The 23,834-nt window shown below is 45.1% G+C and overlaps 8 protein-coding genes across 8 annotated transcripts; 2 read left to right on the top strand and 6 right to left on the bottom strand.

Moving 5' to 3' along the window:
* Positions 1–1,616: 1,616 nt before the first annotated feature.
* On the bottom strand, positions 1,617–2,870 carry JR316_0012106 (uncharacterized protein; the record flags this gene model as incomplete). Its single annotated transcript, XM_047897743.1, has 1 exon — positions 1,617–2,870. One exon carries the CDS (start codon positions 2,868–2,870, stop codon positions 1,617–1,619), a length of 1,254 nt encoding a protein of 417 aa, XP_047742632.1.
* Positions 2,871–3,976: 1,106 nt separating this feature from the next.
* JR316_0012105 (High-affinity glucose transporter ght2) lies at positions 3,977–6,462 on the bottom strand (the record flags this gene model as incomplete). Its single annotated transcript, XM_047897742.1, has 9 exons — positions 3,977–4,555; positions 4,631–4,710; positions 4,775–4,990; positions 5,061–5,175; positions 5,233–5,732; positions 5,791–5,878; positions 5,932–6,097; positions 6,150–6,395; positions 6,446–6,462. 9 exons carry the CDS (start codon positions 6,460–6,462, stop codon positions 3,977–3,979), a joined length of 2,007 nt encoding a protein of 668 aa, XP_047742631.1.
* Positions 6,463–8,242: 1,780 nt separating this feature from the next.
* Positions 8,243–10,249, top strand: JR316_0012104 (Chitin deacetylase; the record flags this gene model as incomplete). Its single annotated transcript, XM_047897741.1, has 13 exons — positions 8,243–8,312; positions 8,405–8,565; positions 8,617–8,745; positions 8,801–8,891; positions 8,932–9,006; positions 9,071–9,088; positions 9,149–9,169; positions 9,219–9,267; positions 9,320–9,341; positions 9,409–9,456; positions 9,521–9,796; positions 9,860–9,941; positions 9,993–10,249. The coding sequence occupies 13 exons, from the start codon at positions 8,243–8,245 to the stop codon at positions 10,247–10,249; spliced, it is 1,299 nt and encodes a 432-aa protein (XP_047742630.1).
* Positions 10,250–10,547: 298 nt separating this feature from the next.
* On the top strand, positions 10,548–12,337 carry JR316_0012103 (Chitin deacetylase; the record flags this gene model as incomplete). Its single annotated transcript, XM_047897740.1, has 6 exons — positions 10,548–10,953; positions 11,020–11,154; positions 11,226–11,637; positions 11,699–11,787; positions 11,849–12,139; positions 12,201–12,337. 6 exons carry the CDS (start codon positions 10,548–10,550, stop codon positions 12,335–12,337), a joined length of 1,470 nt encoding a protein of 489 aa, XP_047742629.1.
* Positions 12,338–12,598: 261 nt separating this feature from the next.
* Positions 12,599–14,606, bottom strand: JR316_0012102 (1-phosphatidylinositol 4,5-bisphosphate phosphodiesterase 1; the record flags this gene model as incomplete). Its single annotated transcript, XM_047897739.1, has 8 exons — positions 12,599–12,770; positions 12,825–13,017; positions 13,077–13,439; positions 13,501–13,711; positions 13,791–14,077; positions 14,147–14,244; positions 14,306–14,388; positions 14,445–14,606. 8 exons carry the CDS (start codon positions 14,604–14,606, stop codon positions 12,599–12,601), a joined length of 1,569 nt encoding a protein of 522 aa, XP_047742628.1.
* A 416-nt stretch (positions 14,607–15,022) lies between these two features.
* Positions 15,023–16,332, bottom strand: JR316_0012101 (Efflux pump atB; the record flags this gene model as incomplete). The annotated part of the gene is made up of 8 exons (XM_047897738.1): positions 15,023–15,083; positions 15,167–15,455; positions 15,519–15,613; positions 15,699–15,857; positions 15,907–15,949; positions 16,017–16,114; positions 16,182–16,231; positions 16,297–16,332. The coding sequence occupies 8 exons, from the start codon at positions 16,330–16,332 to the stop codon at positions 15,023–15,025; spliced, it is 831 nt and encodes a 276-aa protein (XP_047742627.1).
* Positions 16,333–16,414: 82 nt separating this feature from the next.
* Positions 16,415–17,336, bottom strand: JR316_0012100 (Polyamine transporter 3; the record flags this gene model as incomplete). Its single annotated transcript, XM_047897737.1, has 5 exons — positions 16,415–16,448; positions 16,508–16,570; positions 16,626–16,731; positions 16,793–17,003; positions 17,118–17,336. The coding sequence occupies 5 exons, from the start codon at positions 17,334–17,336 to the stop codon at positions 16,415–16,417; spliced, it is 633 nt and encodes a 210-aa protein (XP_047742626.1).
* Positions 17,337–19,310: 1,974 nt separating this feature from the next.
* On the bottom strand, positions 19,311–21,337 carry JR316_0012099 (Cytochrome P450 monooxygenase virE; the record flags this gene model as incomplete). Its single annotated transcript, XM_047897736.1, has 9 exons — positions 19,311–19,536; positions 19,593–19,697; positions 19,758–19,906; positions 19,964–20,122; positions 20,180–20,442; positions 20,496–20,596; positions 20,650–20,820; positions 20,874–21,226; positions 21,287–21,337. 9 exons carry the CDS (start codon positions 21,335–21,337, stop codon positions 19,311–19,313), a joined length of 1,578 nt encoding a protein of 525 aa, XP_047742625.1.
* Positions 21,338–23,834: the final 2,497 nt, after the last annotated feature.

The raw sequence follows: 23,834 nt of genomic DNA, 5'->3' as shown, positions 1-23,834 counted from the left end.
GACTTCGCCGATGACTGCTGGCATAGGACAAGGGCCGAAGCCTGTCTGTCTGATAGTAGGCAAGGTAATGGTTTGCCACAAAGAAGAGATGAGTAAGGCTTTGTGGATTGTATGGCCTTATATGGCTGTTCAACATGCGCGTGCTCCTGTGAACTATGTGTGATTGCATCAATAGATCATTTGAATTTTTCTTTCTCTGAGTTATACCAATGTCACGGTCAACAAAGATCCTACAAATTTCCTATGCCTTCTATTTCAAGCGGAGCGGCAGCTTCGGCACTTACCAATTCGAAAATTTTTACTCCGTGGTCTACATCAATTAGAAAGTCGAAGGACATGGCGTCGATGTACTGTTCGCTGCAGAAAAACAGCTGTAGTGGCATTGCTGTTCAGAATCATGAAAGTGGCTTGGAAGTAACCAATGGCGTACAAACAGTTCCCTAAATATAAAGTGAAGAGGACTACAAAGCTAGTTTGGACATCTCTGCAAGGTTTATTGAAAAATCATCGACTTAACGGTCGGCAGAGTGAAGCCGTATCGTTAAATTGGTATACGTATCTCCTAGGATTCCATTTTAATCCGGCGAAGCAGATTCTACACACTGACCATGTTTACGGCATGGCACAAAATGCTTGAAAATCGGATGCACTGGCTTTCGTTTCCGCCATATACAGTTATGTGACAATGTATCCCTGTGTATACCATGCATACATGCATTTGAACTTAATAATAGAGGTATTATTACTAGTATACAATTGAACGTTTCAAGGATACGTTACGTCTAAATGAGCCTGTCACTGCAAAATCAATATACTTGAAGCTCATGAATTCAATGATTCCAATAATGAGTCGATTCGGCAACATTTAAGGATGCATATTCCCCCCACCCAATTATGATATTTTGATATATCTTCCTATCTTCGGAAGAGGTGGTTTCACTCATATGCACTGAGAATGTAGGCGATATCTGTTCACGCATAGCCGCAACGTCCACATTCCCGAGATACTGAATAGTCGACTCCTGTGCCGGCAAAATCCTGTAGACTTAAAGATGGGTCCTCACGCCATTGGCTATACACAAAGCACAAATTAGGAATCTCTCGGAACATTGGGTCAAACAAAATCGGTGGCAATCGTGCGGGTTTTTCGCTCATAGGAGTGGGTGTCCCAAACGGGAAATGTGCAAAAAATGGAGACAAAAAGAGAGGCTCACAATGCTCTATTTCTGCCATTTTGGGTAGTCCCAACTTGTGGCGCCCCACAATGCGACTCGAAATGGTGATTGCGAAACAATTAGGCGACTATCCGGGCTAATCTGCACCACTAATATACACCTACTTCTTCAAGAACTCTACAAGCCACGTGATCAGTGGGCGTCTATTGTTCGTCAATGCTATGACTTGGTAATTGTCAATGCGGTCCAAGCAACCACGTTTCCTAGTTTATCCAGACTTCCCTTTGATATCCTTGACAACTATAACACCTGTCATAAAGTCATATGAAGTTTTGGGAAAATAGCGAGTTATCAGTCTTAGATGTAATGCATATCCTTCATGAAATTGGCAATGGCAATATTTGGCATTATCAAAAAACGACCTTGACCCTGTAGAGACCACTATGATACAAGTCTGTTCGGTTCCCCTGAGCCGCAAACATAAAATTCCTCCCATTCTCCGTCATTTCTAAAGTTAGCTACAACCCCATAGATGGAACGCCTACTATGGAGTATTACCTTCAGCCCGGGTATATCCTCCAGATACTTCCAATTCTTGATTTCACGCCCACGAGAACGAATCCACAACTTTTCTAATGCAAAATCTGATACATCGAGGGTCGGTAGAGGCCTACCGGTTATAATCCGTGCCTTGAGAAAAGAAAGGATGCAAATTTCGAAAGTCGGGCGATTCTCCAGCGGACCGTTATATTTGAGCGTGAATGTATGCAGTGAAGGGAAGATATCCTCTATGAAACAGGGTAAATGGCATGCATTCCTTTCTTCCAGAAGAAGTAATTCGAACCCGTATTCGGATGTTGCAAGGGTAGTCATTGAAGAAAGATAAGGGATTACCATCGTGGGTCGTAGATTTTCTTCGTCCATAGGGTCCACTTTGCTGGGAGTAAAATCAAACGTTACAATGGTTGTCCGTGGAGACAGCTTAATGGCATCTAAGAAGATACGCGACGTTTGTTTGGGCAACCTAAATCCTGCAACAATATTGACACTGAATTCAGGGCTTTCACGGCGTCCTGGAGATATGAAGGAACCGGTGGCAATGGGAGCATGACCGTGGCTCAATGTGAAGGAGAAAGACCTAGAGTTATATGCAAGCCGGAGAGTATCGACAAACGCATCGTGCACAGACAAGAAGTTATCGGCGTATCGCCAAATTTGTGTGTTGATATCGGATATATCCTTGGGCGAGATATTGCGGTATATATGTGTGTTCCTATGTGTCGAAAGAAAAAGAGAGCACCCAGGCGCGGGGATGAGGTAGTGAAGGAGGAATACACATATCTGAAGTCTGTTGGTGACCGACAATCTTCGAAGATGCGGGAGGGATACACGTTGTCTTGGTTGTACGAGAGGCTTCATGAATCCATCCTTTAATTCTAGATATTCCAAATGATCACCCATGTCTTCCAATGCATCGATCATATCCGAAGAAAGAAATCCTCCAAAAAGCACAAGTGTCGACACATGCTTCATCCATGGTGCTTGAAGGGAGATGTACAGCTCTGGTGCCTCCGGGAACGCAAACTCTTTCAAAGAAGGCGCAGAATCCGCAAACAGACGTCCTGTAGTCTCCTCCAATGCCAGGAATATATAATCGTCCCAGCATCGAGGAACGACTTTGAAAACTTGGAGCATAGGAGAAGGTCTTTGTAGCACCCTCCACGTGTCGCCGTCGAATTTTGAATGATGGCTGATCTGCACGTCAAACACGCGGATTCTCCACCATTGACGCCGCAAAAGGTCGTGGAGAAACAAACGACAAGCCTCCACTCTACCATCGATGACTCCCGATATGCACAATGGTGCATCTCCCGTTCTCCGCATCACACAATCCCTCCAATAAGCCTCCCTCTGCGTCAACAAGTCTACTTGGATGACTCGTCCCCACAATGTCGAGGATCCGCAAGCTAGTTGTCTCCATTGACGACATACTTGTGAGCATGAGCGTAGAATGTTTAGAGGGAGGAACGTTGAGTTCTGTTTCCCTTCACCTAGAGCCAGCTGCAGTGCACCCATTTCTGTGTTCATCGAGAATATGTATCCCAGCACGTCAAAATCGAGTCGATATATTGGTGAGTAGCTCGTCTCTTTGTCTCCATCTAGCATGCACTTAGATTCAAACATCTGCATCCCGGGGTAAGTGTAGGACTCTTCAAATGTCATGGGGAATCTCTACTGACTTGCATTGAAGCACAGGGGTGTATGAAGGCAAGGCAGACCAAAGGCGAGGCATGGTCGCTTGCACACACGTTGATCGAGAATTGTAGCCCTATGGTACCCAATCACAGTACATCGGCCATGAGCTTAGACATGAACCACCTCGGAAGCTGCGTCGATAACTGGCCCTTAACAGCCCCTGTCCCTGAAGGTCGGCAATGCTGCGCCGATTGCTATTTTTTTTCGGAAAAAAAAAATTCCCAGCACGAGACTTATATGATGTATACACGACTACACGACTGACAATGGACGCGCGTCACCCCTGCATACTGGCGGTAGGAGTTAAGGTAAAACCATGAGTAATTAAATTGACATCCACACATAAGAGAACGGAACGCAAAACCATTAATTTTGAGGGATCAGTCTCTGAATCCCGCAAGCCGTATAATAAAATAATACACCGAGCTATCGTACAACTATGATATGTAGGAGAAATCATGACATTATGTCGTCTGTTATAGTAATCCAATATATAGCATGGGAGGAATAATGTAAGTGCAGAGAGGAATCAGGGTCATGATAACTCACAGCACCCTCCCCAAGTATCCCGCTTCCAATTTGTTGCCCTTGTTTCCGTGTCCATCAGCTTCCGACATTCCAATACCTCCTGGAGGGCCTTCCTTCGTCAGACCAACTCCACCCTGTAGACCCCTGTTGGGATCCATGTCCACGTTAATCTCACGTCCCCCAGCACCGGGTTTCACAGCAGCCCCAGTCGCGAACCCACTTTCAGGAGGCAGCGTATAGCTATCGCTGGGTGGCGGTGGAACGCGACTCGAAGCCCGTCTGTAACCCTGAGTGCCTTGGAGATCAGGTTCGGGCATGTTCATCATCGTTTGAGGAGCTTGAAGACCTCCCGCACCCGCGTCGCTTCCGAATCCTGCTCCAACACCAGGGGCAGCCGTATACCCAGGGACCGCCTGTCCATTGACGCCATTCGGCTGTCCGGCGTGCTCGATTTGCTTCTCTTCAATGGCACCACTCGCAAGCGGCTTGCGTGCCTGGGCCGCCTTTGTTTGTTCGACAAGGTCGTAGCGTGATGAGTAACCAGCAGGAGCCCAGGAACTGGATGTCCAAGGCTTGCAATGTGGGTCATTATACATCTAAGAATGTATGGTCAGCCGAAGTCGGGTCAATGGGATAATAGATTTGAATTCGATTTGAAAAACAATACATACGTTATCGACACTCTCCAGTGAAAGGTCCGAACTCTCGTACAAGAAGAAGAACACAATCACAGCTCCAGTGAGGTTACATGCTAGATAAAGATAAATCACTTATATCTCGGAAGGCTTTCTATACAACGTGAATGAGAATCTTACCCGCAAAGACAAACCCGTATCTAAAATCAATTGCGGAGGTAATGAAAGGCGTGAAGAACGCAATCAAAAAATTCCACAACCAGTTGCTCGCAGTCGACAGCGCACCCTGTTTAGCCCTTGTCCTTGTCGGGAAGGTTTCTCCGATGAGAATCCATATTCCAGGGGCCCAAGTCATTGCATATCCTAAGATAAACAAACAAGCGCTGACAATCATGACTGTGTGCCGACAGAAGGTAGCAATGACGTCAGCGGGAATTGGACAAGATGTATCCTTTGAGATACTCACGCTTTCCAATGTTAGAATTAGTTCTTGGGTCCTTCGCTGTACCAGCAGCAGCGAAGACGAACAGCCATGCAGCTTGCCAAATTCCACCGCAAATAAGAGGTCTCCGGCGCCCAAACTATGTGAGAAAAATTTAGCAAACAAAATTAAAGGAACTTGAGAACGATGAACGTACTCTTTCCATCACATATAATCCCCCAAACGTACATACAAAGTTGACGGCGCCCAGAATAATCTGGGTGACAAAGCTATCGTTGATCCCAACACTCTGGAAAATAGTGGCACCATAGTAGAAGAAGTAATTTGCACCGGTAAGTTGCTGGAAACTCTGGAGTGTCATACCCAACAACGTTCGATACAGTGTCTTATTCTTCGGTTTGAAGCAATCTATCCATCCAGATCTCAGCCTGGTTTCCATTTGTACCTGATTGACAATTTCGTCGACTTCGGCTTGAACAAAGCGATTCGTTCCCTCGTCTGCCGCTTTGATGCCGTATGCACGAGCGATAGAGCGTTCTGCAGCTTTGGTGTGACCATGCGCCACGAGCCACCTGGGTGACTCTGGCATGAAGAGAATGCCAACTCCAAGGATGACAGGCCAAACGAATCCAATTCCAATCAGGGTGCGCCATGACGCTGCTCCAGGGAGACTACGAGTGCCAATGGCAATGCAATCTATGAAGTAAGGAGGAGTCAAAGAACAACGGTGACTGAGGATAAATCAATTACATACAAGCGACGAGAATGCCGAGGGTGATGAATAACTGGTATGTAGCCGTCAAAGTCCCTCGTATCTGGGTTGGAGCCGTCTCTGCTTGATACTAATGACGATAACAATAAATAGACGTATTGGTCGAAAACCTTCTAAACGTACCATGGGTACAGCGGCGCTCAGAGCTCCGACTGCAAGGCCTGATATAAGACGCCCAACTGCTACCTGTTGCCACACATGAAAGCTGGTTAACTGTACGATAATTCCTATACAGAACAGAAGGCATTCGGCCGTCATGGCACGCCTCCTTCCAATCCCATCTGCAATTCTATTCAAACGGATTCAATCAGAACGATCCCATAAATTTAACGGCGACGTACGGTGCTCCCATCAACGCTCCAGCAAGAGTTCCTATTGAAAGTAGAGAGACAATCAAACCAGCTCTAACCGTCGAGAATTCACAACTATTATGGTCGACCGGATTGGAACACGTCGCGAATCGCAGCTTGAAGTCTTCCATGAGTAGGATATCTGAGATCTGGCCTGTGTCGTAGCCAAATATAAACCCGCCCATACTAGCGACGAGGGCGAGCATGATCGCCGTGCCACCGATGGGCATGCCGTGCCTGTCATACGAGTATGAGTGATCAGATCACTCTTCGGTAAAATTACTCACATATAGAAAAGAGGCATTGCTAGTGAATGACGATTAGAAAATTACGAGGCAGGATGGGTGGTGAGCAGAAAGCAAAGTATCCAATCCGAGGTCTACCAGAAATCAAGTAGTCGAAGGTGAAGAGAGCTCCAGGATGTCTCAGCGACGTCCAGGGTAATGTTTTGAGTCGGATTCGAAATGTCTTCCTTTATGTTTGGGGCATTGCTGACCGAATTGTGGAAGTGATGTCATCCCAGGTTCTCCGGACCTAAATATATAAACTCCTCTCGCTTTTCTTGATGAATTCCGGCCTGCCTAATAGTACCTGAGCCTTGTATTGCTATACTACTTGACGTAGATAATATGAGCTGCTGCAATGAGCATAGCGTTCATATGAGTACTATTGAACTTTACCTGTATTTCATGAGCAGACGCAGAGTCCCTATCCAAGAGTGCCAAGGCACCGTGACGTCGGTATGACACTGTAACATGCCGATGATGCTGGTGGATGATCTCATAGGTCTTCATACCAGCTCTCGTAACTGCATGCGGGGTAGTTGATTCGGTAACAGTGTGAAGGGCCCTGAAATCTCTCAATGGACATTTACCCTCAGTAAGAGAGCGCGACGTTATCCTAATATTCAGTCGCACTTGATTCAACTTCAAGACTGCAGATCGTTATGTTGTGGGTTGATATGGCCCCGGATTCGATCGGCAACGATGACTTCAGAAGCGTTTCTGCCAGTTACACCAGACGCGCGACATGTTGCTAGATTCTAGGATACCAGCAACCACATTCCCCACCAATGGAGCATTTTAGGGATTATTCAAATGCTACAATGGCTCCATAAGAGTCCTAAATATGATGCAGAAACCGACATTAGGTCAGCGTCAAGATTGAATGGAATCTCGTACCAATTTTGAATCGAACCACCGATGGGCGTTCTTGTACTTCCTAAAGATAATTGTAAGAGACGCTCAAAGACTAAGCAAAGTCAAGGAAAAAACCGGTGTTTGTTGCTATTCAAAATTGAATTCGGAAGGCACGCTTGCTTGCGGTTGTTTGCGCTCACGCTGATGGCCGACGCCAAGCACATCAGTTTGCGTCATGAGGCACTGATTAGATTAGATTAGCTGCACGCTGTTCTATTTTTAGTCATTGCCCTTCGAATCTGGCTCTCTAAAAGTTATCTTTCCATCCTTTTCTGCAGAAATTTTACATTTTATACAGGCTCTCACAGTGTAAATGGTGAGGTTAAGTGCTGCTCTCTGGTAGATAGTGACACTTCCTCCCGTCTGTTATAAAGATTTGTGCGACCAGTTAGGTTCTTTCGTATCATCTGTCGGCACATATATTTGGCAGATAGTCGTTCGACCAATGAAATGTTCACGTTTTGCTTATCCAAATCAAAGATATACCGGACAAATCCAGTCTCGAAACCAGGTAAGTACTTCAAAAACTGGTCAGCCTCAGGCCGATCAATTTAGATTCCAAAAATATCCCAAGCCAACTTTCTACAAATGAGGCGCGTCGCTCATCTTCTCTTCTTTTCATTACCTTGCATCATCCATCAATTCCATTCTACGCCCATACCCTTCTCTCACTATCGCGTTTATTTCTTATAAATCTACACACATAAATATAAATTCCTCTTATCTACTGCTCCAATCCAGATACCAAACCACCACAGATACCCATCCTATACCACAGTCAGCCTCCTCGCCTAAATCAATTGCCAATTATTTTCCATTTAGAGCCAAAGCAAGAGGATGCAAGTCGTTTTCACACTAGGCGTTTTGGCAATTTCAGCTGTCAGCATGGTCGATGCTCACCAGCGGAGAGGTGAACCTGATCGTTCTACTGAGAAGGGCGAATCTTCCATCAAAGGTATGACATTTCCACTGTACTCATCTCAGTAAAAAATTGCACAACGCGCCTATCTCTTCAATATTACTTAACCCACCATCTCTTCAACATAGATCCCAACAAGGAATGCGAGCCGTACCTCTACCAACCTATTGCTGACGCTCTCGCTTCCTTCCCGCCCATATGGGGACCCGCGACTATCCTCCCAGAGGATGGAAACGCGCTCGCTAAATGGGCGAGTATCAAAGCAAACGTCCCCGATATCCCTCCAAAGGTATGTCATCTAACTTTCCATTTATACAACGTTGTTAAACGAAATCTTCAGGGAGACTTGCAAGGGAACACAACGGGCCTGGATTACCCAGCTGAGGACCCGGATTGTTGGTGGACGAACACTAAGTGCATGACGCCCAAAGCAGCTGGGTTGCCACCTGATGTGTCCATTATGCCTGAAGTACGCCACCACAATGTGCTTTGGTTTTGAACAAGTTCACGACTAATGTAACTAGCCCCGAACTTTAGGATACGGTTTTGATGATGGACCCAACTGTTCGCATAACGCGTTTTACGATTATTTGCAGTCGCAGGATCAGAAAGCTAGTGAGTTTCCAAATGCGGTAAATGGAATGGAGGCTGACAGTATGGACAGCGATGTTCTACATTGGCAGCAACGTGATGGACTGGCCAATGGAAACGCGTAGGGCGGTTGCGGATGGTGAGCACTCTTTATGTGCACAGTACATGGCTGGAATCGGGGAGGCTGACAATTTCTATCATAGGCCATGAAATCTGTGTCCGTGAGTGATAATTAATCTGAATATCTGTACACAACCCAGCTTACCTATGCAATTTAACAGATAGTTGGTCGCATCACTACAGTACGCGTTTGACAGTATTCCTTCTCTTCTACAACTCACGGTCGAATAGTGACCGCATTCTCCAGCGAAGATGCCTTTGCAGAGTTATATTACAGTGAGTGCTCGTCTATTACGTTCCCCCTCTTGTGATTCCTGATCGTGATTTGACAGGTGTAAGCACGTCGGGCATTTGGTTACTATTCTCGGCAATACAACTCTTTGGACTTCTTGAATTGCTGATTGTGGCGTATGTAATATAGATGCAGGCTGTGAAGATAGCGGCGGGCGTAACGCCAACATGCTGGAGGGTAAGCGCTTCTGCTGTGTATCTCCTCGGATTGCTAAAGATAGTCTACTATTATATGTCCCCAGCCTCCGTTCGGTGACGTCGACGACCGCATCCGCGCCATCGCCAATGGCCTGGGACTGCGCACCATCCTTTGGGAATACGATTCGCAGGACTGGCAATATGGTGTTACCCCCGGCGTGACTGAAGATATGGTGGACAATGAATACCAGGCCATGATCAACGACGCAAAGAAGGGCAAATTCGACAAAGTTGGGACGATGATCCTCGCTCACGAGCTAGATGACTGGACCATGAACGAAGCCAGGAAGTTTTATCCTCTTTTGAAAGAGGTCTTTGATGTGAGCCTTGTTCTTTGCTGGATAAATTGGTTCTTTGCTGACAGAGATTTACGATGCTGGCAGCACATTGTCCCTGTGGCTGTTGGGTACAATATTACCCAACCGTACGTCGAGAACGATATTGTGATGCCCAACTTTGCTCAATGTAATGCTTTCTCACATCATAATCGGATATCTCGGCTTACAAATTTCACAGACGTCGCCGGCATTGGCCAAAATCTCATCAAAAACGGTACTAATGCTACTTCAACCGTAAACCCCAATGCACCTCGTACTACAGTATCCGCGACTCCCAGCAGCACGGCCGTTAACAACAACATCAAGAAAAGCGCTGCAGCGCGCGCGCCAAATCTTGCACTGGGTGGACTCAGCAATGTTATGGCGTCTACAACATCCATAATCCTTGGGATCATCAGCGCAGTCGTTCTTGGTGCAATGGCTCAGCAGTGGTAGTGCGTGCGTGCACTGATTGGGATGGACATTGGTTCATTTTGTCCATTTAATTTGACCAAAGTTTGGTCACCAAACTATTATTTTCGATGCCATATAATTTTTATACTCTTCTTTTAACATTTTTATACCATCTTCCATTTCTTTTAATGTATATCTTTTTTTGAACTTCAATTTTGTCTGATTAGGGGCTCGATCAATACGTCTATTTTTAGATCATGGGCGGCAAAAAGAAGACTCTCGACCTTGAAATTTTTGTTTGTGGCACTGACCTTTCACCTCGTTCCTTCTTTCAACAACCATGAAGTTTTCTGGGACCACTGTCACTACTCTTTTTACAGTAATTTCTCCCTCAATTCTCGCCGCCACTGGTTATGGCGGTGATAATCATGTTGGATTTGACGCTCTTTCAAATCGCGGCAACGCGCGAATAGTTCTTCGTCAGGTCAGAGAAACCGCTTCGGCTAGTGGATCCGGTATTAGGTCCAGTGAAATGACTGCGCCCCAAACCTCATCTGCACAGGCTGCAGGGAGCGAGACTGCCACTGCGACTGCGTCGTTTTCTCTCCACTCCATTAACCCAACGGCTATCCCTCTTTCGGCTATAAACACAGATGAACATGCGACATCAACTAGACAGTTAAAACATACGGCTGCGCCTGGAGCGACGCCTACATTTATCCCGGATGCACCTGCACTTCCGAATGGTGAGGTTACTTTATTCAATCTACGCGTTCTTTAGAAAACGGCGATGGCTTATTGTTTTTTTGTAGCTGCATTGTTGAAGCCAACTGATTATCCGCCACTCGATCAAGTTCCGCCAGTTGATTCTGAACAGGTTAAGATGTGGGTGGAAGAAGTAAAGAAAACGGGCGTAGTAATTCCTGGATTGGAACCTTCGCAGCCAGGTGAGTGTGAAAACTGATATATTTGCTTCTGACGTCATTCCTAAACGAGACTCTTCTTCCCAAACATGAAGGGGGATGTTCCAATAACTCTGCTTTCGCAATGGATTCCGACAGATGCTGGTGGACGTGCGGTGGCTGCACCCGTCCTACTGACATTGTCGAGTGTCCCGCAGCCATGGATTGGGGTCTTACATACGACGATGGACCGTCACTCTACTCCTCAGACCTCCTTGCGTACCTTGACGAGGTCAAAATCAAATCCACGTTTTTTGTCGTCGGATCGAGAGTTATATCGCACCCTGATATTTTGCAGGCGGAGTATATGGCCGGGCACCAGATCGCGGTTCATACATGGAGTCATGCATCATTGACGACACTCACCAACGAGGAGATTATAGCAGAGTTGGGATGGACCAAAAAGGTTATTAAAGACGTGTTGGGAGTAACACCTAACATGATGAGGCCACCCACCGGTGATATCGAGTGCGTTTTTTGTCCTATGTCTTTGACGTTCTTTAATCTGACATTTCGACGATTGGGATAGCGACCGCGTTCGTGCTATTTCGCAGGCTATGGGACTCACACCCGTCATGTGGAGTCGCGCAAGTGACACATCATTGTTCGATACCGATGGTAAGTCGACATAAAAATAATTATTGCCTATTTTCCAAAATTTTTCCCTTACCACCTCCAGACTTTAACATTCGCAGCGGCAAGACAACGGCTCATGAAGTACTCCAAAATTGGGGAGCCATCATGAAGAATGCCACATCCCGGTCCAGCGGCTTCATTGTGCTGGCACATGATCTGTTTGAGCAGACCGTACAGATGGCCACGGGCTACATTCTCCCGGACGCCTTGTCGCACCAGCCTCCATTCAATATTCAGCCTATCATCAGCTGCCAGGAAAAGGAAATGAAAGATGCGTATTTGGAGACCGCGGGCTCGGAAAAGAATTCTCCAATAATCTCTGAAGCTATTTCCTGTAAGCATTTTGTCATCGTTAGTCCCGAGAATTTTTCATTAACGAGTGAGGGGTTTCCCAGCCGGCGAGGTTACACTGACTGGCTCAGCAAACTCTGCGAAGAAGACAGAAGAGAGTAAAGCGTCATCGGCATCATTTATTACCTTAAATATTGGTGTCTGGTTGCTGCTCGTGGTGACGGTTTTGATGACCGTCTGAAGTAAATACAGTGCTTCGAAATTCACAAATTATGAGTGGTAGTGAAATGGAAGAGTTGTAGGGTTAATATTTGGTCGGTAATCTTTGTAATAAAAATTAATAGAATGCTCGTAACCGTAAATGCCACCAACTCGAATTGTATTCAGTGACGGTCTCCCTAGGGAAAAAAGTATAAGGGACTCACCGAAAAAATCAGGTGATTGGAACATCACAAGATGATCAATACATACAAGCTTAATCGTTGTATTGAAGTAGCCTTAATTACTGAACGGGGGATAAGGAAAATTTTGCAAGTACTGTCGCACCCGAATTTTTGCCTTTCATATTCATTAGTCTCACCAAAACCCACTCATCCAGGGTTAGGTGGTTGATTCGGGCGCAAAACACCGCTATCTTGTCATCTATACCAAACTCATCTTCGAATACGACAAACCTGACGCAATGGGAATCAGTGTAACTAAATTTCAATCAGAAAAAGACCCGTCACCTTATGAAGGCCATTTCATCGGATTCAAACTCCCATTCGAACTGAGTGTTCCATAAGACATCAGCACCATACTCAGGATGATGTTTGGTTTTGTGCGTCTTCGAGCGCCACATGAGGTCTTTGCTTCCATGAAGCAATTGTGCCCGTATGTAAGTGGAGAAGGACTTCCCCGATCGACCATTAGGGGCTGGTACTACGTATATTATTGAGTATTGCAATGTAAATTCCAACCACCGGATTAAGGCCACTCACAGGAGCTGACGCCAGCAATGTCGACCACTAATTTTTGTCTACCACCAGGCAAGTTATACTCGTCATCAAGCCTCTTTCTAGATGCGACAGGTTTTGCCACCCATCCAGAAGTACCACAAAACATCGCTTCGTTGACTTGCATGCCTAGATCATACACCTGCCAGTTTAAGCTCGCAACCTGACTTCCATTTCTCCAAAAGATCAGTGGATTAAAGTTGCTTGATCCTATGCGAGTCCCTTTGGGGTAGATGCGACGAAGATGTCTGGAGCCATGATCTACAAGCGATGCAAACGAAGTAGGGATTAAAGACAGACATGCAGATTCCGAGATGTTGATCAGAACGTGTGCAGGCGAAGATATTTCTGGAGAAGTTTGTACTTAATTCACTGAGAAGAAAGAAATGCCAAGGTAAACTAGACAAACTTTGTAAAAGCCATCCCCTTGATGGTTTTATGCTTCGGGCATAATATCCGAGCTCAGCGAGTTCCTCTGAAATACGATTGGGCATCATCTTGTTCTTGTCCACAGCGGTTTCTGCAACCTCACCCTCCTCTTCCCCGGAGGATTCCGAAGCGACTGAAGCAGTATCATCGGTTTCCCCTGTGCCTGATATCAATGCTGGATAGTATTCAACCTATTACCAGCGTAAGTAGGCAAGTTGGCATCGGACGCGTAAGCTGTCGACATGTAGATGCATGATATTGAGAACTCACCATAAGCACAATCTTTCCTCGCAGATCCGACGGAGATATTTTTTCATCCTCAACACCCTCAACTTTTCCGTTGACGAGTTTGTCCCCCCACGCGCTGCGCATTTGCTTGACCATTTCCTGTTGACCATCAACATCGACGTGGCACTCGAGGCTCACAAAAATGGGCCAACATCCAGGAGTTGCAGCTTCACCAATTGCCTCGCAAACTGAAGAAAATGACACGCCTTTGCTAAATGTATACCCGTGTGTTACGACCAAGCCTCCGGATGAGGGCCAAACATCAATTTCTATTTTTAGAGAAACAGGTTAACTGTGGCACACATCGAGTAATCTGAATAACTGAAGATATGACTTACCTACGCAGCGCCCATCCCTGCCTAAAACATGAGTGTAAGATGCGGCAGACGATTTTCCCACCAGTTGTCGTGAGAGCAGATAAGTATTATGAGAGGATCTAACCGCGAGGGGGAGAAAAATGGGGGAAAAAATTGCAGAGCAACGCCAAATACACTCACGAAATGAAGTAATGCGTCAATGGAAGGGTTTCATCAACTGGGGAAGGGCGCAAAACGGGTCTTTGAAGAATTAAGTCTACACTCTGTAATGGTGAAGCCTATATCACTACAGGGAAGTGGTGGCCATAAATGGACGTACCTCCTCGACGCTTTCTAGGAAGCGGAGTATTTCGTCGCTCAACCTCACGTTCCCGTGCTCTTCATGCTTAGATGGTGGATGTAGATTATGACGCGTATGGATGTCGTAAACGTGCGACAATTGTTCCTGCAAAACTTGGGGTGCTGGGCCTTCAACTGACATCTTAAATCTGAGATCTTTGTGCGACGTCTTCGATAAAACCGTGGGCGTTGTGTCTGCGTTCTGAAACGGCGGGAGATGTTAATGAGAATAAGAGATAATTTTGTCTGTTAAGATTGCCGACGCGACGGTCGTCACTAGGAAACAAGGGTTAGCTAGGGTTAGCCTTCCGTCTCACGACGACGTCATTATTGTTGTTTGTTTGATATTATGTTATGCTTACAAACATTCAAAAGAAAAACACCGAAGGCCCAGTCTCGGCACCGTCAAACTGAAATTCGCAGGTTTGAAAAAGACAAACACATATGTTCATGAAGGTTCATGGGTCCTGCAGGACCCTGTGCAGAAACGTTTTTTTGTGCATGAACATGATAGTAAGAGACATGGCTTGGACGTTCTCAGCGAGAGCCTACATGTTTTCATTGCTGCGCAAATCGTGATTTGTGTCTAAGCCTAGCACCAATTCTTCTGAAGATGAATCTAAAGACAGTAGAGCAGGAAAGATTAGCAGGTTTTATCCCAGGAAGACAGATAATCAATTTTAAAGCTTTGCGAATACTCACGGACAAGGCGCTAATAGTGCTGTCAAACCTGCAAGCAGTGCGGTGGCACCAACTGTCCCGAGCCTCACATACATCACCCGTGCGAACAAGGGGAAAACAGCGGCAAACGTAGAACGCATAGCGCTGTTCGATGCCATTGCACTCGCAGCGATGGGACGGTACGCCGTGACGAGATAAGTGAAAGTTGAAGTAAAGACGAAATAGATACCTGCACCGAAGGGGACAGAGGCAATGATGGGAACTATCCAAGGGACGCCGGGATACGTGGTAAAGGCTAACCAGAAAAGTCCTTGAAAATGTAAAAAAGCCTTGAGATTTAATTTTACATAAAAGCGGACGATTGAAGACACACCAGCTGGTACACATATCGCTCCAACCTCACCCATGACCAACCGAACTTCTGGCGCGACTTTGCCATTGTTCTTAGCTGCTGTGCGTTTGTAAAGCCTATAGTGATCCCCAAGAATGTATAAGTTCTACGTCCCCTGTGACTTTACAGGCGGTGTAAAGGAGCAGCAAGAGAACCATTTACCTATTCCAAATTGGTTGCGTGCTAATCCCGAGCAGCATTCCGATCCCAATACCGAGAAATGATAGGCCTGTACTTTGCGTGTTGAAGTGATGGACCCTTCCGAAAATAAACGGGAAGGCTTGGAAACTAAGATATAAAATCCCGAGTACCAGTGCACTCCTATGTGTGAAATTAGAATAAAAGTCAAAAGTATCGAGAAGATATGAACCATATGTCGAGAAGTAACGCCATCTGATCAAAGAACAAAAGTTCTAGGTAGTAATCGAAATCATTAACGTTATTTGTTAAAATAACTCGAAAAGTATGAAATTGACTAACGGAATGGCCGATAACATGAGATCAAGATTTTTCGCGCCATGCTCGATACCTGTCGTTCAAGAGGTGCCCAATACCGTGATTCACCTGTCTGTCGAAGCCTGCATTCAGAGAAAGGATTTTTAAATTAAATAGGAAAATTATATGGTTGTGAGGTTGTGGATGTACTTATTAGCTTTCTTCTTCACCAGTAGCGGAGGGTAAGTCTCCGGCACGAACTATGCGGGTACACACACATAAATTTAACCTCTGAAATGAAAAGAAAACACTAGCATTTACACACCAAGAAAACGAGCGCTAGCTCAACGAATGTCCACATAAGTAGTACGTAATACGTCCATCTCCAGTTTAAATCCTAAAACGAATGGTTGATGGTTAAAGAGTTTAACAAATTTACATGATCAAACGAGCCCGACTTGTACCTGATTTATAAAACTTCAAATCAAAGAAGCTTGGATTAATACAAGATCTTGGAGAACATATCCATTAATTACCCACTGAGCAACGGCCCCAATACAGGACCAATAAAAGGAAACATAGTATAAAAGGCCATGGGGCTAAATTTGTTTAGTCAAATTCGAAGGTCAACGGAAGCTGAGGATTCGAGTATACGTGGCCACTGTTTTATCGTCAAAGAGGTCACTGACACTCCCACCCGCCACGCTCAAGAAAGCAGATCCGCAGAAACCTCCTATGAACCTAAATATCAAATATATGGCTTTAAAGGCAATTTACGAATAAACAAAGATGCTGTGTTATATTTATTGTTTGGCACTCACCGATATTGGGCGCAAACGCTACCGGGAATGTAAATGCGAATGTGAGTACATACGACACCCTGTATACCAAATTTCGACCATAAACCTCTGACAATGGCCCGAATACCAACGGACCGAGTCCGAGGCCTTCAATGAAGAGACTGATGGATAAGATAGAGACTTCACGCGAAACGTGGAAGGTAGAAGATACACCATCCTCTGTAAAGCTCGCCTGGTCGAATAAAACTTTCATTGAATAATCAAATGATTACGGGAAAGCAGTTATAGAAAAAAGGACACAGAAAAAAGGAGAAATAACCAGAATGTAAACAAAATAGAGGCTCACCATAGAAGACGCACTGGCAACACAAAGAGCAGCTGTGCATATCACCACCACAATCGCCCACTTCCTCCACACCGGCAGGTTTACGGGACGTTCATGTTCTTCCAGGAATACCTGGAATGGATCCTCTTCCAACGGTTGACTAGAATAATGCCTCCCGTCCTCTACCTTCTCTGTCCTCTCGTGAGCCAGTTCGCGGTTTCCTTGTCCGGTATCAACCATGTGGTGGTACTGGCTCTCTACCTCAACAAGTATTGGATTCTGCTGTGGGCTTAATAATGACATAGGTAACCCTGCTTGCCGAAGAAAATGGGGGGACGACAAAGCCTTCACAGAAGGACGGGGATATGCGATGCAGGTATATGGATTAACTTAGTGGGCTGACGGAATGGTATTCCTTGGGTGAATGAAGTGAATTTGTTTTTTTTTTGGTTATGAAATCGACTCCTGGATTTTAAAGAATACTATCAATGATGCAGAAGTCGACGCAGTTGTCTCGGAAGAAAATTACACTCCTGCCTTACATTGCATCGTGAAGTTCGCGTCATTTCCACGTAATCATCGCCGTCTCCGGTGTTCTTGAGTAGTGATATAGTTTATGCTTTAATGGTGAAAGTATAAAAAGTGCGTTAGGAGGCGAGAACTGCATTTGCGCCTGAACTTGTGGGAGAGAAAAGAAAACAGGAAAGCAGTCAGAAGTCCAAACAGAACATCGATGGGTGATCGTATTATTAATCAATGATGCGACGGACTGATCCGGACCACCAACCTCCCAAATTGAGCCCAAAGGTCAGTAAGATTCAGTTACAGAAAACGCAATAGAAAACAGGCAGAAAATAAGAAGTTGCAGAAAATTCGAATACACAGTTAAAATTTCCGAAGGAAAATATTTACCTTTCAGGTGCTGTTCCAACGTACCATAATCTTCTCTAGAAAGGCCAGGGTTATTTATGCAGTTGCAGTTCATGCATTACCATCGGTATTACTAGTGACCACGGTATTCTGGGGTTTCGTAAATTTCAGAACCAAATTCTGGCCATGGGGAGCGGCTTCCCGGGGCCTAATAAAAGTAAATCAATTGATAATTTCTTTTTCCATTTTGGCATGTGCAACGCTCTGGTCCATTATAAGTGATCATCCCCAGATCCCTGTGGGACTGTGGTCGAGTGTCGGCCCAGGTTTTAGACGCTTTGAAGTTGCGTCGAAAAGATTACATCCACTCCACTAGGAGGGTCATCGTGAGGATATCACCTAGGTTGGGTGGGTATACAGGGTCAATTCTCCGGCAATACATTTATGCCAATTATAATAGGGAGCTATATCATACAAATATCACAAAGCATGTCAAATTTACATGAATTCGATTTTGCTGTGACTCGGAGTAAACTCGATTTGATCTGCAAGTCGTAGTCGCTGAAGATATCTTCGTTAGCGATGATTTCAAAAAGCTCCGTTCTTACCGAATAAGAACCTCAAGAGACCTCAAGGTATACGGGGAATAAGTAGATCTGATCTACTGCTGGGTAAAATTAGGAATGACGACAGTTGCCATACATCTCATTACTGCAATGATCCGATATGGATCACAGCGCGTGGGCGCTTCATAAAGTTTGGCCCAACTTTATCATTGAATGACCGCTATTAGCCGCTATTTCAACATCTGGAATGCATCAAAGGCTTTACAGTAATTATTTGCTTTAGCATGTCCCTAAGCTATCGGCAGGCTATGAGGTTGAAAGGCTCCCAAAGATTGCCCAGCACATGGTGGAAACGGTGGCGATATGCCGATGAGAAGTCAACCAGATTCTTCACTTTGGAAACATATCAATCGAAGGCTTTCGGGGAGTAATGCACGAAAATGGGCTCACCCGAGCAAATATATTCATAGTAATGGCTACAGTGGATAACTGAAATAGCTTCTATCTACTAGCTATTGTCAATTCAGGCAATAATGATAGAATTAGACGTTGCGCGATATGTGTGTAAATGAAAACGAATGTTAGAGAATAATTTAACGAAAGAATAAAATGGCAAAGAAGGGTGTAAAGGAGGAAAGAAACAACGCCATCAGGTACAGATAACCTGTGTCTCAATATTTTGGATACAAATGAGTGGTAGAAGGACGATAATGCAATAATAGGCATATTAGAATAATTAAGGTTGAACCGACCAATTGAAGTCAAGTTGGAAATCATTTTACAAAGGCAGGTCTTCGGCACTGTTGAGAATATCGGCAACACCCTCGAAACGAGGGATGAGATTGATCCTGAATGGCTTGGGGGTGCGACCAGAAACACCGTCATATTCCTCGAGGGAGATGGGCTCATTGGGAACAGCTTCGAACTTGAAAGTCCATAGTAGACGAGAAAACACGAGCCAGAGCTCACGCTCCGCAGCAGGAAGTCCAGGACAGATCCTTCTCCTGCAAAATAGAAAGTCAATACATGGGTAGAGAAGGCACTCAACACTTAGACTCACCCAGCTCCAAATGCCCAGTGGTCGCGCTCCATGACATTGGCGAGCTTCGCCGATTCGCTGCAGCTGAGCTTGTCACCAAGATACCTATCAGGGTTGAACGTGTACCTGCAAGGCAATGTATTAAATTAAGCACACACGCTATTGTTCATGAACACGGCGACTTACGGATCCGGATACCGGATTTCGTTATGATGCAGTGTGAAGCAGTTCATGACGATTGCCGTATCCTTGGGAATAAACTGACCGCGATATGTAAAGTCTTCGGTTGTGTAGTGGGGTGTCGCGAACCAGAATGGAGTGTGAACGCGTTGCAACTGATTTAACAATGTCAGAACTTGGATTCGGCTTGAGCACGGCAGAGATATACGCACCTCTTTGATGATTGCCCGTACATATGGTAGATTTTGCTCATCCTCAATTGTAGGCCAGCGATCACGGCCAACCACACGATCCAGCTCCTCCTGAGCACGAGCGCACACGTCAGGATGCGAGGGAAGCATGGCAATGAACCATTGAATAATTCCAGAAACCTGTGGCCGTCTAATTAGATCTAATACATTCGGCAAGAGGCGTACATGCAGACTTACGGAATGAACTCCACCTAGAGTGAACACGCCGGAAAGCATGCATACATCCTCCCAGTCAAGCTTCTCGGATTCCTGATTCTCAAGGAGTGTTTTCACCAAGCAGTCCGGCACGTCTTCGCCTTTCATCATCTTGTTCTTGAAGTCCACAATCATTCCGCCATATGTTTCGCGCAGAGTGGCGTTGAGGCGATTTCCACGAGTACGCTTGCTGGAAGGAAGGTACTGTAGGACTTCAAAGAAGTCAATCACGTTTGACCACGGCCCTTTTAGGATATATTTAAGCCGCTGAAAATAACTGAAGATGAGATATAATTACCCGTAAGCTCCATGAATTCCATGGCTAAACCAAGTGCAGTGTCAATGAGAGGATCAGTAGGTGACGAGGTGCGGATTCCAAATGACATGATGAGCATGTTACTAGATTGATCATGTAAATGTGTGAACCAAAAGGCGACGTGTTGGATGCTTACTTCAAGGCGAATCGCCCTGTGAAATGAGAGGTATTGATCGGGCGCTTCCCGTGCTGACTGGCCTCATAGAGGGATTTGATCAGCATGTGAGCCTCGTAGTCCATAACTCCAGCGTATCCTTGCATTGCCTTCGGGTTGAGTGCAAGATTGGCAAGCTTGCGATGTTGTCTCCTACGGTAGACCATTCGTTACAGCTCACCAATTAAGCCATAGAAACAACTTACCAGGTATTGCCATAGACGGAAGCGGTAATTGCACGGTTGTGAAGAATAACTTGATTCTTCATGTAGTACCGCTTTCGGCTTGAAAAGATCGCCCCATTTGTAACGAGTAGATCCTTTGCAACCTGCGGATCCGATATGACCACGAAGAGCTGTGTCCCCATCCAAATGGAGAAGAGGTCTCCATATTCGTTTGCCCAGGCATGGAGTGCTCTCTCCGCATACTTTCGAAGGAAAGCGTATCGTACGGGAGGGCCAGGAGGAATGCGATTACCCTCTTTGTCAACGATGAAATAGCGAAGGATGGGAGGGCTTAGAAAATATGCTACCAAAAGCAATAAACTTGCCGCTGCCGTCTGGACATATAGCAGTAGGAGTTAGAAGATGAAGAATAATAAATGTATTTCAGCAATCACCTTTAAAATGGCGCCTACGAAAGGAGAGGCCAGAATACCCGTAGCTGACATGATGAAAGAGAGGGTGTATAAGAATTTCTCCAGTGGAAATTGGATGCATATTGTAGGAGAATAACTGGCCATTTATACGATGCCAGTGGGTATTAAATTTTAAACTTTATCCCCCTTCACTTCTCTTCGATCAACGATGCCACGCCGTTATGCGGAAATGTCTCTCCCTAAATGCGCCGTGCCCTGAAAATTGATTGTTCGCTAACCCCGTTTGAAAGTTTCGTAGCATCGTGTTCTGAAACAGGCGTTGAGCAGTTCGCCGAGCATCAATTCTGTTCGCACTTTCCACACTTTCCACTCCAGCAACAAGACCCAGGAATCAAATGGCTTAGCCTTAGCGTAACGAATGAGACTGACATAATGTTCGCATAAGTTGAATGCTCACATAGCGGGCTCAATATACACCTTGCGTGACAAGGCAAGCGGTGAAACTGTGAGACTTACAGATATTGGATCTCTGAGCGCGGCCGACTCAGTCAGTGGTAAGATTCTATAATTATTGAGTTATGCATTTCAACCGTGAGAGCTTCCAAAGCCTTTTTCCGAATACAATTGCAGTCGACTCCGCAGCTTCCCATGCACTTGCAGTCGGACTTAATTACTTTCTCATTTTTCCGACTTTCTCTGAGAAGTTTTGAGATCAAGAGGCAGTCTGTGAGGCCGAATTGATCGTACATATATCAGAGTATTCTTCGGCACAGGTGGGAATGACGACAACACAGCGACACCATTCTGACTCGACTTTGACCGCATTCTGATCCACATTGAACGCGATGAATGTAGGGAAACAGGCTTTACTTTGCCATATTACTAAGAATAGACACGTTTCAAAAAGGAATCCTCAACGTTACATTTGACAACGTGGCTCTCAAGCCGTGAGATACAAGCGCGCGAGATAGGTACGATTGTAACTTAACAGTGCACTCTCGTACACATTGAGTCACGCCTCCCGCATAACATAATTTAGCGCCATAATTCCACGTGTCCGTGGCACGAATGACCCTAGCGCTTAAATCACCATTTACGATACTGCGACCTTACAGCATCCACGAGGACGATGACTACTCTTATGCTTGCTAAGAAATTGAGAGAAAAGTGTTGTCTTCTTAGGCTTTCATCGTGAAATGCTCTACGCAACCGTTATATTTAACATGGAATAAATGAAATTCAAAAACTGCAGAGTTCTATACCCCCCTACAGTAATCCACCGCAAGAACTTAAAGAGTCCTTTTCTCTGGGACATTCTTCGTCGTATGCAAAACTGATGCTAGTGCTGCCGCCACAGCGCAGCCACTGTGCAGTGACTGTGACTGCACTGTGATTTTTCACACTCCGACACACTGCACAGCGTACCACAGTCACTGTGAAGACTGTGCACAGTGTGCCGTAAATTTATGTTATTTCGTCAAGCCATGGTTGCGAGGACATTTATGCAATTCCCGCCCTTTCTGTTCAACATTATGCCTTAGTATGACCTTAGAATGAAGGAATATTACAATTGGAAACAAACATTCTCTTCTAGATTACTTTTTAAGTGACCTACACAAGCTTGATACAAGCTTAAATAGATTTTTTCCCTCAACAATGTGCAATTTCGATAAAACTTCCTGCAATTGGAAAGAAACATCTCAATCTGGGTGGCGAGAATGCAATATTATACTTAAACTGAATAAAAACATGTAGCGATGTGTCTACGCTTTCACAATGAGACCTGAGAGTGTTGCTTAGGTGTTACGAAACGCGGTTTTATTTATAAGTGCAAACACTGGTTTTCGTATCTGATCTTATCTGCAGAGTGTATCTAATCTTATCACCCTTTCTACCAGAATCTCATGATCTTGTCGGATCCATTGCATGATAACAGTTTTTCTCCTACATTTATGGGTCGTTCATCGTCTAACAAGGGTACATGATGTTCAGAAATAAATTCTGAATTGTAGGTAACAAAATATCAGACAATAGTATCGGACATATCCATCTTCTGTAACAAGCGCTAGGTATGTGGGCGAGGAACTGCGTGATTATATGTGACGTCATTGGACACTTCACAGCACTTCACAGCACACTGTGATAACTGTGAAGCGTGTCACACTGCTAAAAATACGCTGCACTGTCACTGCACTGCACTGTGGCGGCAGCACTAACTGATGCAATGGATCTGATCTATAACCCACGAACATTTCGTAAATTCTGCCGGCTGTGTAATCGAATCTGCTAATATCGATCTGAGTGTCGTACTACTAGTGATCCGTTTGGGGTATTATCACATTTTCCGCCCATTGTCTGAATGTCAAGTGAGATATATCTTAGCCAGTTATTGGTCATTGGATGTCGCTACATTGAGTGGATATACTACTACAATGCATCTTATTCTTTAATTATCTTGATTCAAATAATGTTCTCACGGGATATCGGCTTGCATTTGGAATTTGTCATCACAGATTCGGTGCCCTTATGAAACTATGCTTTATTTGTATCTCTTCCTAGCCTCAACTGC

The sequence above is a fragment of the Psilocybe cubensis genome, chromosome 12 (assembly GCF_017499595.1).
Source record: "Psilocybe cubensis strain MGC-MH-2018 chromosome 12, whole genome shotgun sequence".
In the NCBI taxonomy this organism is placed as follows: Eukaryota; Fungi; Basidiomycota; class Agaricomycetes; order Agaricales; family Agrocybaceae; genus Psilocybe; species Psilocybe cubensis.
The sequence above is the reverse complement of the archived record's forward strand: the minus strand, read 5'-3'. Positions and strand labels throughout refer to the sequence as shown.